The sequence below is a fragment of the Canis lupus genome, chromosome 3 (genome assembly GCF_048164855.1).
Source record: "Canis lupus baileyi chromosome 3, mCanLup2.hap1, whole genome shotgun sequence".
NCBI lineage: Eukaryota > Metazoa > Chordata > Mammalia > Carnivora > Canidae > Canis > Canis lupus.
In genome coordinates, this window is record NC_132840.1 from 31,818,169 (window position 1) to 31,836,894 (window position 18,726).

The following is an 18,726-nucleotide window of genomic DNA, read 5'->3' on the forward strand; positions in this document are numbered from 1 at the left end:
GAGAACATCCTTGTTTGGGTGTGTGATAGAACACCAGGTCAGCAATTGCAAATGATTCAGGGTTGCAGGGCAGGGTGGGGGGTGTCCTGTGCTATTCTTACAACTTTTCTGTAAGCTTGAGAGATTGTTAGAAAATACAAAATGTAGTTATAAGAATGTTATGGGTAGGAAGCATAAATTCTCTTCTCAGCCCTGCTTAGCTTCAGCTGCCCAGCAGAGCACGGTCTAGCCTGAAGCAGTTGAAAGTCTTACCATTGCCCCTGTAGGGTGAGGCCTGAGGGGACACTAGAGGGACACCAAGAGCATATGCTACAACTTCAATCAAGAGGACAGAGGAGCTGGACCCCTTCCCAGTGCAACACAAACCTATGTCAGAGAATATAGGCATGTTCTCTAAATATTCTGTGAAAACGCACAGGGAAGGAAGCTCTGTAGAGCTGGAAACAATAGAATATGAATCACAGTGGTGAGCAGAGTGGAGACCAAGCAGCCTACATGAGGCTTGGAGCTTACACCCACTGTGGGCTGAGAGTTTAGGCCAGTGTGGGAGAGGGTTGAGGGTTTCAGCCCTTTCTGAAATGGGAGTTGGAACCAGTTATGACAACACAAATTGAAAAGGGGCTGTCCACTCTACAGAGGACTTTGAGACCCTGCTCACCAGCCTAGAGGCAGAGCTCAGAAAGCAACCAGCTCAGGTCAGGACAGGACAGAGTGTGCCAGGGAAACACAGAACCAATGGAAAATAGGATGTGTTCAACTAGCTCAAAAACTGTATGGAGTTCCTGTCAGAAGATGTGGAAGGGATTAGCTATAGGCACAGAGAAAACTTGGCAGGTGAAAACATAAAGGCAAATATTAACTCCAAGAAAAACAAAGAAAAAAATCTAAACAGAGTTCACTACTTGGATCAGCAGTGAACAGCATTTACATAATTATGATAGTGCAATCAACAATAACTGAAAATTATGAAAGAGTTCACTTGGGAAGTTGAAAAAAAAAGAAAATAGATTCGAAGCAGAGGGTGCTGGTGAGCTCCCCCAGTGACATCCCATAATGTCTAAAACTGATTTAAGAAAAGCAAGAGCACATGATTTTTAAATGTGGAGAAAAATCAGACAAAAAACAACTGAAAGAATTGGGAGAGGCTGATGCCAGGCCACTGAACCCAGAATCTGGAGGGTGGCTCAGGGACCACTACAGACTTGTTGAAAGTGTCCTAACCTTTTGGGTTCTTTCTGTTCTTTCTATCTATGTATCTGTCTTTCTTTGGTAAGAATTAAAACAAACAAACCAGAACTCTAAACTAAAAATAAATCACAATGAAAAATGAACTGACATTGCCACCACAAAATGCCACAGTTTGGAACATTAAAGAATATACTTTGAATAAGTCATTGATTAAAGAAGGAATTAAAATGTGAATTACAAAATATTTCAAAGCAAAATGATAATGAAAACAGTGTCAATCAAAATTCCTGGATGCAGCTGACATGGCACTTAAACTTTTATAGCCTTCAGTTCCTACATCAGAAAACAAGATTGTGGTTTTTGCCAAGTGAGGGAATTATGGATATTTTAATTTTCTTCTGTGTCCTGACCTGCACTTTCTGGTTTTCCAAAGAAGCCACTTTTGGCTTTGTTGACCTTCCCTATTGTGTCTTCTGGACCATTCTGGCAAGAAAGGACCCCCCCCCCCATCCTCTGTAGGACCTTCTGTGGGACCAGCCTGATGGCCCATTCATCCCACATGGCTGAGGGTGTGTATCTGCCTTCCCTGGGATGGTTGGGGGTCAGGGTCTGTGCAAGGCCACACATGGATCCCAACATCCAGCATGCAGTTAAGACCGGCCTTGTGGGGGTCAACCATGGTAACACCTGGGAAACCGAACAGAGCACTTAACCATGGGACATGGGAGTCCTACTCTGGTTGCCACTGGGAATGAGAAGGTGAGCCCAGCATCCTGCTCCAAGGGCTGACTGCTTCACCCTATGCCCCTAAATCTTGCTTGTTTCCCTTTGTGCACAACACCCCCATGCACCTGTCCCCTGCCCAGGAGCTACCCTTGCCTTCCTGGAAGTGGGAGGAGGGAAAAGTGGGGTACCCTTTCCCACGCCAACCAACCACCCCATAACTCCATGGCACTGCCAGCTTGGCAGCCCCCTGCTATGACAGGCTGGGCCTCAGCAATTGGATAGAGCTGGATGGGGCAACATTGTTGCTTCCCAGCTCTGGGAGCCTGGGCAGGGCATTGGGCAGTCCTGCCTGGGAGCCAGGTGGTTTTTAGGTCCCACCTCTGGGCTCACACCCAGGGGGAGGGGGCCTGGCCTGGGTCCCAGGGCCCAGGTTGGAGAGGCAAGGCTGGTTCTGGAACCCCCTCCCCTGAGAGAAACATCTCAGCTAGCAGCAGGAGAGTAGATAGCGCAGGAATGGCAGGGGATGGGAGGACAGACACCTTCCCACCCCCTGCCAGGGCTCAGAGCGCAGGGGCCTGCTGGCCTGGATCTGGGGATGTGTCCTCAGTTGGTGGGGCACTCTAGACACAACTCAGCCTGGGGGGTTGCATAGAGAGCCTGTGTGGGCAGTCTGCCCTGCGGCCCCACCTCCGCCCACAGAACCCTGTCCCCCGAAGCATTCTGTGCCGCTCTGGAATGTGCACCTTGCTGGACATGGCCTGCCCAGGGCTCTGGCCAAACCCCACTGATCACAGGGTGGCCGCCTCATGCCTGTGCCCTGCAGCCCTGGGCCGGTGGGGGCCCCACAGTCAGAGCCTCGGTCCTCCCTGTAAACCATGACAGGTGGGGCACAGAGCTGCAGAGCAGAGGGGAAGCCAGGGCCAGCCAGCCCAGGGCCAGGACTCCCCAGTGTTCCTCAAGGACCCTCTCCCCCGTGTCCTCCACCCCACTATCTCTTTGTCCTACAGACCTGAGTGCCACCAGGTGGGTGTGGGGGACCTGATGGGGGCAAGAAGGCCAAGTTTTGCCTACATGAAGTTTTTCATCAGCACCGTCCAAAGATAGTCCTCCAGGGGCTGGAGCTTCACGCAGCCAGTTACAACGGGAAAGCCATGAGGTCAGAAGTGGGATCTGGGTGCTAGTGGCTGTGAGCACACTATGAGTGTCGCTCCCTTGAGGTGGTGAGGGGGGTGACGCTATCATCCCTGAGTCAAAGCAGAGCAGGACAAGTGTCAGGGCCACCCAGGAGCCGCCCAGGGTGCCATGTGGGAAGGGGGTGGGCGCCTGCTGTGGGGTTTGGACAGGTAGGCTGTGGTGAGCAGACTGGGGCCAGTGGGCACTCAAGGGCCAGACCCCAGTGATCCCACACTTGGGGAGGGGCAGCAAGGAGCTCCTGCGAGGAGGCTCGCTCCAGACATCCACTTTACTTCCCAGCACCTGGGTAAGGCACGGGTCCGCCTTACCTTCATGTGGAGGGAGTCCCACCTCCTGGCCTCACACCCACCAGTGCTGCCCTCCCATCTGCCCCTCCCCACAGCCTCAGGGCAGCCTCATCTTTCCTCTCAGGCCCACAGCCCTTCCAGCTGCCCCCTTTCTGTCCTTCTGGCCATACTTCCTGGCCCCAGCTCTGTCCTCAGCCCCCCTATGCTCCAACCTGGGCTCTGAGGCCAACCTCCTCTCCCCTGTGCTATCTGCACTCTGCTTGTCACCCACCCTTCCCCGTCAGAGGCTCTGTCACTCTAGCAGTGAGTGGTGAATCAACTGACCCACTGACAGAGGTCCAATGAGATGAGGCACTTGGCCCCAGGCCCAGCCAGTGGTGTGACTAGGTATCCCCAGGTGCTTGGGGAGATGGCTGTCTTGGCTGAGAGGCACTGCCCTCATGACCCCCAAGCCATGAGAACTGCCATGTCCCTATGGCAGCTGTCTTATGGCCCCCACCCCTCTGGGCCCAAGGCAGCTCCTCCAGGAGACAGAGTGACAGGGCTGGGTCTAGGGTTTGAGCCTCCTGGGGTGGGGAGGGGCATCGCACACCCCAACGGTGACGGACCAGGCAGGGGACAGGGAAAGGACAGAGGGGAAGACATCCTGAGAGTCCCATGAGGCGGAGGTAGCGCAGGAGGGTGAGGGGCAGAGTGCCCATTCCTCCGAGGCTCCCTGAGGTGCTCCCTAGAAAACGTTGGATGATTTATGGAGGTTCTCTCAGCACCTGGCTGGTGGAGGTAGCCAGGACTGCATACTAGGGCCTGGCCACAGCACCAGGCCCCTCCCGGGCCCTCTCCCGCACCAGGAGGACCCAGGCCTGTCATCTCCCACCCTGGGCCCAGAGCCCAGGCCCCTCTCTCCAGGAGGCAAGGCCGCAGGCTCCTCTCCCTGAAAATTGTAAATTGTAAATCAGAGACACACTTGGTTCCCCGAGCAGGCCCCCTCCCGCCCTCCTGCCTCCTGCCGTCATTCCTGGCAGGCCTGTGAGTGAGCTCACTCATTACATAAGGCATGTGAGCTATTTCTTGGGGGAATGAGCTCCCCCTGCACGGGGCTTATTTCCCCCTCCTGCTCCAACCACCAGCCACCAGCAGCCAAGGGGATCTGGGCCTAAGAGGCGAGACCCTCATGTTCCCAGGGCCTTCTCGCCTGATGCAGGGAGAGGAGCTGCTCAGCCCAGGCCCCAGCCCCTACCCCTCTAAGAACCAGACATCTTCCGAAGACCAGGGACTGTGGGTCCTTGGGCAGTAGGAGAAGCATCCTGCAGGGCATCCTCACTCAGCCCCACCCCCGCCGCAGGAATAAAGGAAGGGATTTCCCCAGGGCAAGAGTGCTTGCTGCCCCTAAGGTCATCACCCCAGGTAGAGCACAGGCTCTCTCTCCTCTCTCCCGGGATTGGGAGTCACCCCCACAGGTACCCATCACTCTGTGCTCTTGGCTCCCTTAAGGACACCTGGGTCATCCATGGGCCCCAAGCCCAAAGACAGTTCAACCAGGACTTGTGCTCTTGGGAGGAACAGTAGCTACATTTCACTTTGGTCAGAACAGAGTGCCCAGCCTCTGCCCCCAGTGAGGGCCACCTGGAGGACAGGAGCCCCCATGGGTACAGTCAGGTTTCCTGGACGTGGGCACCAGCCTGGGGAGCCCATCACGGCTGCAGGGGCTCCTCCCGACTCTCTGTCTTCCACCGTTGGAGGACAGGGGCCCAGGGACCTTGGACCCCCTACCTCATTTCTGGGAAGGGGACTGAGGGTGACCCGCAGAGGACACGGCTGAAGGGACACCCAGGCAGGGGGTGCGGGGCATAGCGGGGCGGTGAGGGGCAGGGCAGGGCACTGCCCCGCTTGGGAGGAGAACTGGTGGCTAGGGGCTGGGGGCCTCCCTGCCCCTGGGTGGGGGCGGCCGTGGGCCTGGACGGGGTGGGAGGCCCTCAGTTTCCTCTTGCCTTGAAGGCAAAGGCGGGAGGAAACCCAGCCGAGCGAGTCCCAAGCTAATGGTCCCCTGCCCCCGCCCAAGGTGCCCGTGCTTGGGACTTCCAGACGGCTCTGCCAGGCCAGGGCTCACCGCGCCCTGCTTGGGGACAAAGCTCCCGGGGCTGCGGGGACACCGGGAGCCGGAAACGCCGCGGCCCCTCCCTGGCCCCCGCCCGGGGGCCTCTGTCCCCGCGAGAAACAAGACCACGGCTTCTTTCTTTTCAGAGACTCGAGTTCTTGGAACGCACACCCTCTTGGGTTTGCTATTTTTACCCGCCCCAGCCTTCCGGTCTCCATGGCGACGCCTCCAAACAGCAGATTCCAGGCGGCAATGACGTCACCTTTCCCCTTCCTGCCGCCCAGGCCCCCAGGCCCTGCCGCGCTGGACCCCATTTCACGCCTCCTGCCTCCCGGGTGTCCCAGGCTGAGCGCCCCCCACCAGGGGCCGCTCCTGTCTCCCCCTCAACCCAGGGACTGCTCCAGTCCCTCCCCACCCAGGGGCCACTCCTGTCCTCCACCCCCTCACCCAGGGGCTGGCTGCTCTTGTCCCCTGTTCCCCCCATCTAGGGGCCGCAGGCGTGCTGGGGCTGCTCGTGTCCCCTGCTGGCCCAGGCAGCTGTGCCTGCAGCGGCCGAGGCCCTCTCCCTCCCCTCAGAGCGGCTGTGCTGGAGCCCCGTGGCAGAGGGCACAGGCCCAGGGGCGGCCCTCCCTCCAGCTCCGGGATCCCTGCCATGCTGGCTGCCCTGTGGGAGCTGCCGCAGGCCTAGCGGCTGGGGAGGCAGGGGCAGGCCGGCGCCAGGCCTTGCTGGCTGCCGGGGCAGCCGCCTGTCTGGCCTGGGAAGCCCCTGTGGCTTCCTCATCAGAAACCGGTGACCATGGCAGAGGGCCTCGGAGGTGGCTGGAGGGCCTGGAGGGGCTGCCGAGCCCCTGCTGCTGTGCCCATGGGCATCTGGCCCCCTCCTGCTCAGTGGTGGCCCTGTCCAGGCCTGTCCTGGGCCACAAGCTCAGCACCTTGGTCCTGAGCAGACAGCTGAACTGCATGGCAGTGGCCTGGTGCGGGGCCCAGGTCCCCTATGGTCAGTCCACAGGCTGGAGCTGTCTGGACCACTCTCTACCCAGCCTGAGGTCTGAACTCAGTCCCGACCAAGTACGAGGACACCTGGGGCTGGGCGGCCATCCGCGTTTGATGGGGATGGGGTGGGAGTGTGGGCTACCAGTGACCTGACCTACTCCCCCACCCCGGAGGAACACCTCACCCTGGGGGCTTGCTCCCTTTGTGCTGTGGACTCACTTTCCCCAAAGTGGCTGAGAAGTATCCTTGGTGGCTTGCAGGGTAGGAAATGCAGCTGGGGGGAGCGTCGCACTCCGATGGGGGCCAGCAGGCCATGGGCTTGCTCAGGCCCACTGCGGTGCCTCCTGGGAGCAAGTGGAGTTTGCTCCTCCCCATCACCCCAAGGAGCGACAATGAAATAAACCCAGGCCCTACCCCCCGCAGCCCCCCCTTCTCTGAGAGCAGACACTGAACTCGGCATTCAAGGAGGGTGTGGAGCAGGCAAGCCAGAGGGGACATGGGGGGGCATAGGCCCTGGCCCAGGCCAGCCGGGGAATCAGGGCCACACTCCATCCTGCAGTATCCAATAGGACAAAGAAGATGCTTAGACGCTATGTTGTTAGCTGCCGTCTCTGCTCCCAGAAACGGCCTTGAAAGAAGGTGGTTTCGAGGCTCACATTCCTGTCCTCCTGCTCCATTTGAGGTACGAAGCCCCAACTCGCCTCTGTCTGACGTGGGCAGGCACACTCGCAGGCCTGGGCACGAGGCAGGCAGGTGGGCGGCCCTGTCTCCGGAGCCCCGCACAGACGCATTCATGGGAGGTGTGCAGAGAAGCTGCAGCCCCGGGCAAGCCTTTGGAGCAGCCCCACCCTCAGGAGCCCTGCTGGCCCCGGGTGGTGTCCGGGGCACGGTGGTGTCCAGGGACAGGGTTGGGGGAAGGCCCTGCAGGTGCTGGGAGCCTTGGGAGACAGCTGAGCCTCCTGAAGGGGGTGGCCCCTGCGGGAGGGGGACAAGGCTCATCCCATTAAACAGCTATTTCCACGGGCTCTATCCAGACAGAAGACTGGAAGGGGACGCTGGGTCTGGGGAGCTGCAGGACGGGTGGGAGGGAGACCAGGCTCCACGTGAAGTGTGAGGATGAACAGCTCATGGCCCTGGAATGGGCGGGGTGAGGGCACCCCCAGCACCCACAGGCAGCCATGCCCGCACTTTGGGTGGCTCTGCCTCTCTATCCTTCCTCTCAGCTTTTATGTAACAGCGCAGGCTCCTAAGGCTGCCTTGGCCCCTGCCCTTTCCTCCTGACCCGACCATTTGGACCCCTGCCAGATCCCCCGGGAAGCCCCTGGTCTGAGCTCTGGTCAGCCCACCATGTCTTGCACAGGCTGAGATCCAGGTGTAGGTCAGGGGGCTCCGGTGTGAGAGGTAGTGGTGCCCACGAGGAGGCCACACACCAGGTGTGAATGTGGGATTGACTTCTTCCACCAAGGTTTTTTTTTTTTTTTAAGATTTATTTATTTATTCATGAGAGATACAGACTGAGAGAGAGAGGCAGAGACATAGGCCGAGGGAGAAGCAGGCTCCTCACAGGGAGCCCGATGTGGGACTCCATCCCGGATCCCAGGATAATGACCTGAGCCAAAGGCAGATGCTCAACTGCTGAGCCACCTAGGCATCCCTTCTTCCACCAAGTTTACCGAGGACCTATATTTATTGGAAGAGAAGCAGGAGAAAGTTCTTTTTTATTTTTTTAAGACTTTATTTATTTATTCATGGGAGACACACACACACACACACACACAGAGACACAGGCAGAGGGAGAAGCAGGCTCCATGCAGGGAGCCCGACGTGGGACTCGATCCCGGGTCTCCAGGATCAGGCCCTGGGCTGAAGGCGATGCTAAACTGCTGAGCCACCTGGGCTGCCCCTGGAGAAACTTCTTGCTCTCAGATGCATACAGTTTCATGGGAGACAATAAAAAATGAAATTTTTGTATGTTCTGTATGAGATGAGACATGTCTTCTTACAAAGAATAGGCCAGAGTGAGGTGGGTAGGAGGCTGAGTCAAGGGGAAACTCCTTACAAGGTCCACCTTAGCACAGTCCTAAAATGGGTTAAGAGGTGAGCATTCTGGGCAGAGAATAGCAGGTGCAAAGGCCCTGAGGCAGGAACTTGGTTTGGGGTCCATGTGGGAGGGGCAGGGCAGGGTACTGAGGAGGAGGGATTGGGGGGAGAGGGTGGGCAGATGACAGTGAGCCTGCTGTTCACCTCCAGCCTAGCTCCCCCAGGGGACGGGGGCTTGAGGGTACTGCTCTGAGCCCATCGTTGACAGGCTAGGGTAGAACAGCTGCTGGGTAGGGTGAATGGGAGGGGAGTTCAGCATACAGCACCCCTTGCCCCCACTTCGCTGCTGTAAACACTGAGGCCTAGGTAGGGAGAGTCGATTCGGCACAGCTGACACTGCTCTTCCGAACGTTCTGTTCCCAGTCCTGCCCCTAGCCTGGCACTGGGCTGGGGTAACAGCCAAGAGCAAGGCCCTCACCTGGCCCAAGCCCCTCTAGGGTCCCTGTCCAGGGACCCCCTGCCCGCCACCCTGCCCCTGACCTTACAAGCTGGGCGTGAGGCTGGAGGGACCTGGGTATGGGTGCAGGCTGCCCCCTGGCCTCACAGACACTACAGGGAGGGGCCCGTGGCCACAGGCCTGGCATTGGCCTCTGCCCAGCGCCTTCCACAGACCGAATGCTGCCCAGCGGCTCTCATCTCTGTGAGTAATGTTTAACTTGGAAGGGCTGCAGGGGAGAAGTTAACAACAAGTTCGGATTGCAATCTGCTTCCAGGACGAGTAGAGGGAGAGAGGGTACAGTTGGCGGTGGGAAGGGGGGCTGGAGGCAGGTCTGGGAGGCTGGCTCTCACCAGGGAGGCAGGGCTGCAGAGGCTGCACCCACCCTGGGGGCCTCCCCTATGAGCCTGGGATCCTGCGCAGTGCCCTCCCCAGGGAATGGGAGCTTGGAGACCAAACGGCTGGAGGACACATACTGAGCCCGTCCAGCCTCAGTTTCCCCCGTGGGAAACAGCCTGGCCAGGTGGAGCCTTGGGATCCAGCTCTGGGGAAGAGAGCACAGATATATACGCACACATCACACATGCAGACACAAACAACGCATGCTTATACTGACGTAGGCAAACCACAACACATACATGAACACAGATACACGTGAACACACATCCATGCAAACATATGAACACGCACACAACCAGGAACACAGGCTGCAGGCAGAACAGCCCCCATGGGGCTGAGGCGTGCACACAAGGGAGCAGGATGGAGCTCAGCCGGGTGTGAAAGGACCCACGGCGGCGGTGATCTGGGCACTTGGGGCACCGAGCACCTGTCCTGCCTGCACCCAGCTCCAGCCCTCCACCAGCCACACCTGAGAAGGCTAAGGGGTGCTGGGGAGGGCTCTACTCCCGATGACCCAGGGGAGAGGCCACCCTGCGTGTCTGGGCCACGTGGGGTCTGCCCGGGTTTCCCCCCAGAACCCTGCCCTGAGCTCCAGGCCCACTTCCGTCACACCAGGCACGCTGCCATCCCCACCCCTCGCCAATTCAGCAAATTGAAGACCATGTGTTTTCCACAAACATGCATTTTCCCAGGGAAAAATGCACCCCTGTCCAACCTGGGAGTGTCTCCTGGTTGGCTTGACCCCTGGGGGACCTAAACCCCTGCTGGGTGGGCCCCCCAGCACCAGGTGGACCACGGGGCTTGCCCTCCCTGAGTCACACCGGCTAATGGAATCTGCTCGGAGGAAGCCCCTTCCCCACCCCGGCCACTGTCCTTTCACTAAAGATAAACACTTTCGCTTTGAACTTTCTCCTTGAGAATTCTGAATTCATGACCTGTCTTGTGAGTTTGGCAGAGGGCCCGGACAGAATAAGGATATTCCTTCCGCAATGTGTGTGCGATTGAGCATCAAAGCCTGGATCTGGGGGCGCCTGCTCCCACCTGAGTGGTGATCGGCCGAGTACCTGAGAGCCATGCAGGTGCTATGTGGTCTGCATGTGTGCACCCCCTAAAATATATATGTTGAAGCCTAGCCCCCAACCAGGCAAGTGGGGACTTTGGGAGGTGAAGAGATTACAAGAAGGGAGCCCTGTGCTGGGATTAGCACCTATATAGAAGGGACCCCAGAGAGTTCCCTCGCCCCTTCTTCCACCTGAGGACACACCCAGGAGCCCGTCTGCTGTTGCCCGGGAGAGGGTCCTCACCAGAACCCAACCCCACCAGCACTCTGGTCTCAGACTTTCAGACTCTGGAACCATGAGGAAGACATTTCCATGGGGCACAAGCACCCACCCCTGCCACCCCAGTCTGCGGTGCTCTGAGATAGCAACCCACACTGGGGTGGTGGGGCTCTGCAGTCCTGCCAGTGGTACCAGCTCTCAGGCCAGGCTGAGGAGGTCTGGACGAACAGAGGCCAGCAGAATTCCCCCGCCTTTCTCGTCAGAGGCTGTTTCTAGGGCCCAGGCCCACCATCGGAGGGGGGGCAGGGGGACAGAAGGCCCAGGTTGGGTGGCAAGCATCCGAGGCTCCTACTGGCTTTGCAGTGCGGCCCCACACAATATGGTATTTGGAAGACAGTCAGGAGACCCTTGTTGGAACTTGCAGCCTCCATGTGGCAGGAATGCCCTAGGGGGAGTCTGGGCTCCAATGGACATGTGGCAAGAGCCTCCTCAGGCTCCCCCTACCCCTGCCCCCCAGTCCACGGCCACCCCCACCAGGCATGGCCCCTGAGCATCTGCCACGCAGCCGATGGGAGCCACACTCCGCACACGGAGCACACGCTAAATTCCAGACATCTAGCGTGAACCCAACAGGAGGTGCCTTATATGTGGCTTCCTCGTGGAAACGCAATGTTTTAGGTATGTTGGTTAAAATGACACATTATTACAATTAATTGCACTGGCCTTCTTTCACCTTTTCCTGGGACAACCTGGGAGGAGAGGCCAACAGGGCAACAAAGGCCGGGATGGCAAGGGCAGGTCTGAGAAGGGGTGCGTGGGAAGGCAGCTCAGGACAACCGACCAGGAGAGAGAGGACACTGCCTGCAGGTGACAGCAGCAGAGGCCAGCAGCAGTGGTGCAGCCCAGGTCGGTTGCACAGACTCCATTCCAGGGGCATCAGTGGACAGTTGTGTACAGGTCCGTGGCCCCCTATTCCCAAAAGAGCTGGGCAGTGGGGACAAGTGCAGCTGGGACCCACCCCAGCTATCACTCATGGGCCCACTGGGTGGCCAAGGAGCCTGGGACTGTGGCCTCAGTGAAGGTGGCTGGGCAGTGACAGGCATCGAGGCTTCTCTTTGTGCCCGTGGGCAGCCCCATGGCCTAAAGCCCAGTGGCTAGGACCTCAGCAGCATCCACCCTGTGTCTGCCCTGACCATCCTGTGTCTGACCTGGCCACCTGGACCACTTGGCTTGGTGGCTTATTCCATGTACTGCCCACCCCCCGGAGCCAGATGCTCTCATTCCCTAGGGAAAAGAAGCTGCTCCTAGGGGGAGCTGACCATACTGTGCACATCCCAGCAGGCGACAGGCCCCCAAGAAAGAGATCCGGGGGAGCCTGTACCACCTCAGCTCCTTCCAGTGTCGTCTTCTGTTGCAGACTGCCGCCGGAGCCAGGACAGGCTCACTACAAAGGCAGGAGGGATGCACCCTGATCCCAAGTACAAGGACCGTCTGCTGCAAGGCAGGGGACCACGGGCGGTTGGGGAGGCGGAATGTGGGCCTCAGGAGGCTGACTGCCGCAGACCAGGGGCAGCTGGTGTGGGCCCAGAGCAGGGGCAGGACTGTGTTCTCCCTAAGGGTGGAGGTGGCTGGGGGCTCTCCAGAGTTCAGGAGCCCCCAAACAGGAGGGGTAGGCCCTGTGGTCTGCCTGGCCTTGGGCTGGGTCCCCTGGAGACTCAAAACACCCTGCACTTCACTTCACGCTGTGACCTCAACCCTTCCTATGCAAGGCCAGTGGCTGCCACAGTCAGGGAAACCCAGAGCCCAGGCAGCAGGGGTGGGGGTGGGGGGTTCAAGGACAAAGGGACGGGTGCTCTGGGCCACAGAAGGGCTGTCTGTAAATGGGGCAGAGCAATAGCACCTCCATTGCAGGGCTGGTTCCTTGGGTGTGAGAGCGTGGCCTGTGGCCCCAGGCCTGTGGGCCTGGAGTGGGGCTGTTCACCGGGGCAGGGTGAGGGAAAGAAGCTCAGAGGGGAGAGGCCCAGCAGCTCCCCCTTCCCCTGCCCCACCACCCCTGACACAGCCTTGTGCTCTGCAACCTGCTGCCTCTCTGAGAGAGTAGGGACCCGTCCCTCCCTTCACCCCGGGTGGGGCCTGGGGGCCTCCAGTCCTGCAGCTGGAAGGCCAGGGGCTGCTCAGAGACCAGCTGCCCACCCTACACTCCCTGAAGGGGTGGACTGACAGGGAATGACTGGGGCGGGCCGGGCCCAGCAAGGGTGACCCACGTGGGCCGGGGCTGCTCGGGGTGGCAGCGGGGGGCAAGCAGTCACAGAGACCTGCCCGGCCTGTGACTTGGGAGAGGGTGGACCACACAAAATCCCCTGCATTCCCTGTGGGAAGTGATAGGCAGTGTGGGAGGAGCAGTGCTGGCCGAGCTCTGTGGTCACTCAGCTGGTTCCTCTGTCCCTCTAGCTCTGCCCCTAGTGGGGGACAGGACTCCACAGAGCAGAGTGGGGGTGCCAACTGTGCCATCCTGTGTTCCCAAGAATGTGTTCCAGATTCCCCCCGCCCCCAGGTTTTCTGACTGGCAACCACCCCATCATCCTACTTCTGAGTGGTCGGCCCGGCCTGGAGGTACCTCAGAGGCTGGGGGGCTGCTGCTCTGGCCAGACCCCCCCCCCCAGTCAAGCATCCTAGACTGAGGCAGCAGGAGGGGAGGGCCTGCCCATCTCTGTGGCCCAAGGGGGCTTGCTTGGGCTGCTGGCAGGTGTGTGGCTGGTTCAGACAAGTGATTCCCCAGGCCGGTGTGTCAGGGCTCCCGCTAGCCAAACATCCTGCAGGCTTCAAGGGGACCCTCCTGCCCTATGGCCTGGGGGATGGTCCGGGCCCTGGAAGGTCTAGGCAGCAGAGGCAGAACAGGCCTAGATAGGTGGCCTGGGCTCTCCCACTGCTCCCACCTCCTGGACAGTGAAGCCACCGGTCTCAGGTCAGGATGCTCCCCGGGCCAGATGAAAACCAGCTGTGTCCTTACCAGCTTCCTGCCCTGAACTTGGCAAGTTGAAAGGTGGACACAGTCTCTCTCCTGGGAACCACATCCCTCACTGTGATGCAGGCTGATGACCCTGTGACCCCTGGTTGCAGCCTGGCTCTCTGGTTGGCCAAAGGGCTCCAGTAAGACTCCAAGGCAGGGAAATGACCCTGGGTCCATGGCCCCTGGGGGTGGCATAGTGGACAAGCGGCTCTCTCTGCCTAGCTCTCCCACCCTTGCCCCCACAGACCTTTACCTGTTATTGCCAGGGAGGTCATCCGCTGACCCCCACCCCTGCCTCTGTGTCTCCACTCAGGGCTCAGGCCCTGTGGCCTCAAACAGAGAAGGGGTGCAGAGGAGGAGGGTTAGGGGGAAGGGAGGATGGGGAGGAGGAGGGAAAGGAACACAGTGGGAAGGAAGAGAAGGGGAGGAAGGAGACAGAGGGGAGAAAAGAGGTGGTGAGGGAGAGGAGAGGGGGGAAGTGGGGTGGGGAAGGAGATGGAGGGGAGGATGGACCACTGGGGCCCAGAAGCTCCTCCGGCAGACAACCCCCTGCACCATGGGCCACCCCCGAGGAGGAGATGAGGGCTTCATGGGTCAGAGCTGTCTCACACAGACACGGGAGTGACAGAGCTGGGGCTGGTGGTGGCTGAGGTCCTGTCTGGGGCCTGGAAGGCACAGGAACCTGCTGGCATCTCAGGAAGGCGAGGCCCCAGCCACCAGAGGGGCCCTAAGCAAGGCTCGATGGGCAGAGCTGTTCCTGGGGAAGCAGAGAGGCTGGGCCTTCCCCAGAGGGACTCTGGCCCAGGGGTGCCATCCTCTGCCCTTCTAGGAGATGCATGGGGTTGAAGCTGAGAGCTGGCTCTGCTCTGGGCCACACTCTCAGCACCGACTTCCTCCGCCTCTCGGGGTGTTTGGTGGGCCCCAGGGGGTGATAGGAGGCTTCAGGGTACCCAGATGCCCCGGCTAGTCATACTTGGTGTTGGCAGCTTGGAGAGTGTCCTGGGGCTGCTGCACAAATGACCAGGAATTGGCCACTTGAAACTGTAGGAAACCGTTCACTCATGGCTCTGGGGGCTAGAAGGCCAAACCCAAGGTGTGGGCAGGGCCACCTATCTCTGAAGGCCCCAGGAGGATCTGTGTGGCCCCTTCCAGCCCTCTGGGCTCCGGGCTGCCCTGCATGGCTCCAGCCCTGCCTCCTGTGTGCAAGCTCCCTCTCCTCAGACGGCACCAGTCAGGCTGTATCAAGCCCACCGAGACCAGGACTGCCTCATCTTACCTGGATTCCATCTGCAAACACCTGCCTTCCAAATGGGCTCACGTTCATAGGCTCCCAGCAGACATGGTGTTTGCTACCGTATCCTTTAACTCCCAGTACCCCCAAAGCTTGGTCTCTGCTTGACTTGCCCTCCCCGCAAGAGGGGTGCCTGACATGTCCCCCTACCCCACCCCTGGCTCGCCCTTAGGCTGGGCTGGCACCCCCTGAGGTTCTGGGGACACTCAGGGGCAGGTGTAGGCTCATCCTCCTGGGAAGGCAGACAGCACCCCAGCCTGCAGCTCCCACTTGTGGCGCGGAAAAATCCAGCAGCACCCACCAGGCGGAGAAGCTGCCGAAGGGTGGTGAAGGCCTCTCTGCTCAGGGGACACTGGAGCAGAGCCCAAGTTCACTCACAAGCGAACTGGTTAGGGCAGAAGCCTGAGTGGTGGAGCTCAGCACCGAGGAAGGGCCAGTGTGGCCGGGCAGCAGGGCATGGGGGACCCCGTGGTAGTGGCAAATTTCTAAAGGACCGTCGTAGTGGGGGGGTGTCCAGGAGAGAGGCAGTAGCTGGGATGGAGGCTTGGAGACAGGGCTCTGGGGTAGGGGGTTGGACGCTGTGCTAGCCTGTGGCCTGAGCCCGCCAAGTGCAGTGGGCCTCGGCCATGGATGCCTGGCCCCTGTGGGGAGGAGGTGCCTTGAGGAGGCTGCAGAAGCCCTTGGCCCCGAGTGGTGAGTGGGCCCCATACACCCACTCTCCTGCCCGATGGGTCCTACCATGTTTCCCAGGCAACTGTTCCAATCTGGCCTGTCTGCCTGGCGCTCTGCACACCCACGAACGCCGCTGCCTGTCTACAAGCAGGCCTGCCTGCCTGGCACACACCGGCTGGCAGGTGCGGCCTAACATAGCCTCCAGCCTGGCTCCGTCAGAAGGCCAGGCTCTGGTGGGGAGGCAGCCCTGCATTCAAGGCCATCCTCACCTGGGGAGTGGGCACTGCCAAGGCACCCTGAGTGGGTGCCATGCTGTCCTGCCACACGGGAAGCGAGGTAGCAGCCCTTGCTGTGAGCACATGCGCTGCCTGCTACCAGCGTCACCCAGAAGTTGGAAGAACACTCTGATTTCTAGGGCTTTCTGGGTCATTCCTGCCAGCTTCCATCCCTGCTCTGCCCATCCATGCCATCTTGACCTCATCTGCACAATAGCCTGACAGCAGGACCAGTCCCCCCCAAATCCAAGGACGGTGCAGAGATGCTAAGCAGGGCTTGGAGCGCTTGGGCTGGTTCCAGGCAGGGATCTGGCTAGCAGCAGGTAGCCCCTGGCTCAAGCCCTGCCTGGTAAGGAGCCCCGTTGGGCTTCTGGGGGCAGCAGCACTGGGCAGACGCAAGTCTTGCTCTCCCAGTGGGAGGGAGGAACCCGTGGCCATCTTGGCTCTGAGAACAGCAGGAGCTGAGACATTTGCTCCTTGGTAGTGGAAGGGTTGGGGATGGAGAGGCCCCTGCCTGGCTGGCCACATGTGTCCAATGCTGGGACAGGCACCTTGGAGGGAGGGGCTCTGGTTCATCAGCCGCAGTGTCCTCATTGCCCTGTGGAGGAAGCCGGGGAGAGCAGGGAGCAGACTGCAGGCCAGGGCTCCCACACACCGGCCCCTTGAGCCCTTGCCACCTCTCCCTAGGGGTGCCTCTTAGAAATCACTGAAATAGTCTTTGTAAACATGAATTTTGGCTCATAGAAAATCCCTTTCTGCAGTGCCAGCATCAGTCCTAATCAGAGATTATTTTCCAGGGCAGCCCCAGTCACTGTCACCAGCAACAGGTGGCTTAAAAACGAGATGAGAGTCTTTTAATCAAGTTCAACTGTTCAACCTCCAGTCCTACCACCGCCACTGCGTCTTGCTAGTGACGCCCAGGCAGCTGCGCCAAGGTGGGTCTGTTGGGTGCTCTGAGCTTCCACTCGGCCTCGGGAAGGTGCTTGCGCCAGCAGGGGCAGGGGTGGCGGGGACGGGGGCAGGGCTTCCTGAGGGGCACCAGCACCTGCCTGGCTGGTCACCCCTGCTCTGTTCTCCGAGGAAGTGTTGCAGGCTGTAGGTGCCAGCAGCAATGGGGGACTTAATCCCCAGCAGCCGCATGAAACCAGAGAGGAGAAGCCCCCAGGAGGACCACGTGTGCATGTTGCTCTGGCTCTGCGCCCCCAGGAGGGCCGGGCTCCGAGGGTCTCTGTTCTGCCCGGCGGTGCTGGCCTGGCCCCCAGCCAGAGGTCCCGGACTTCTCCCTCGGCAGCCAAGGGCAAACTAGGCCCCCTGGGCTGGCTCCGGCCAAGGAGAGTGGGTGTTGCCCACCTCGTGTGGCTTGGGCCAGCCAGGCCGTGACAGTTTCCCTGAGCCACCCTTACTCGGGGCACCTGCCCTCAGGCCAGGGCCGTAGCCAGGGTCTGTCTGAGACCCGTCCCTGCCAATGCCCTGCTCTGCCCTTCTTGGTCAGGGGACTGGGCCATGTGAGCTCTGTAGAGACTGTAGAGAAAGGGACTGGAAGGGGCAGGAGTGGTTGGGATGTCGAAGACCCTGGTGTACGGTTCCCAAGGCCCTGTCTAGGGGCAGCAGCTGCTCATACAGAAGTCCCAGCATGGCCAGAGAACTGAGTGTATACTGACTCTCTAAGACCTGGCTGTGCCCCCTGTGCCTGGGGAAGCTTGGCTGTATCCCCCTGTGCCTCGGAGAGGCCTGGCTGTGCCCCCCTGTACCTTGGAGAGGCCTGGCATCATTCCTTCTGAGGCTCCCCATGGCCAGTTGGTGGAAGTGTGGTGGTACTCCCAGCAAGGGCTTTGGATCTGCAGAAGCTGCAGCCAGGACCCACGGGACTGTGCATGGGAACCCCCAGCACCAGGTGTGTGGTAGTCCCGGGGCTGCTGGACACCTTCATGGAGCCATGCCTGGGAGCCCTCATGTCTGGCCTTCCCTCACCTGGGAGCAGGTCCAGCTGCAGCCTCCTTCAGGGACCCCCGGGACCACCGAGCTTGGTGACTCTGCTTGTTTGTGCATGTGGGGTCTGTTTCCTATTGGTTGGCAGGTTCTGAGGGCAAAGACCCTGCCTTGTTTCCTTGGAGGTCTCCAGGATCTAGAACAATCCCTGACAAAGCTGCTGGGGTTGGGGAGAGCGAAGGAGTCCCAGCACCCCCCGTGACTTCTGCTTGTCTGTTGAAGGGATTTCCTGCCACCCAGCCCCCTGCATACTTCAGCCCCCGTGAGGGTGGGGGTCACCCAGGGGCTCCTGAGGCCCTCAGGGCTTGGGGCTCTACGGGAGCAGGAGCCACGGAGAGTGCCTGGGCATCTGCTGCCACCAAGTGGTGGATTGAGTGGTCGCTGGGCAGGAGCTCTGGGCCCTGAGTCTTGGGGAGAGCCCCATGAGGGAGGATCCCCCCACGCCTGCCCCTGGCCCAGCACCCCTGGTCTTGGCTGGCTACTTGCACTTTGTTGCCTCTTCTTTTTTTCTTAACTCCGAAAACCAAGTTCCTCCCTTTAGGAGGAAAACACAACCGCCCCGAGGAAGACAGGCTGTATCCTCTTCCGCAGAGCTGGAAACAGGCTCAGAGCTGTCCCCCCGCAGGAGGTGGGGAGCAGGGCAGGTCTGGCCACTGGGCAGGTGGCAACTGGGGAAGGGGTCCCTGGCCTGACCACGGGTCCAGTCCCCCCTCCCAAGCCTCTGCAGGCCACAAGCCTGCGGGTGGGGAACCGCGTGAAATGGGCCCCCCATCCCGGCCTCCATGTCTTCC

At 60.0% G+C, this 18,726-nt stretch overlaps 1 protein-coding gene across 1 annotated transcript; it reads left to right on the plus strand.

The window, feature by feature from the left end:
• Positions 1-5,477: 5,477 nt before the first annotated feature.
• LOC140630240 (uncharacterized) lies at positions 5,478-8,446 on the plus strand. The gene is made up of 2 exons (XM_072820041.1): positions 5,478-6,558; positions 6,744-8,446. Exons 1-2 carry the CDS (start codon positions 5,707-5,709, stop codon positions 6,882-6,884), a joined length of 993 nt encoding a protein of 330 aa, XP_072676142.1. The 5' UTR covers positions 5,478-5,706; the 3' UTR covers positions 6,885-8,446.
• The last annotated feature ends 10,280 nt before the right edge of the window (positions 8,447-18,726 follow it).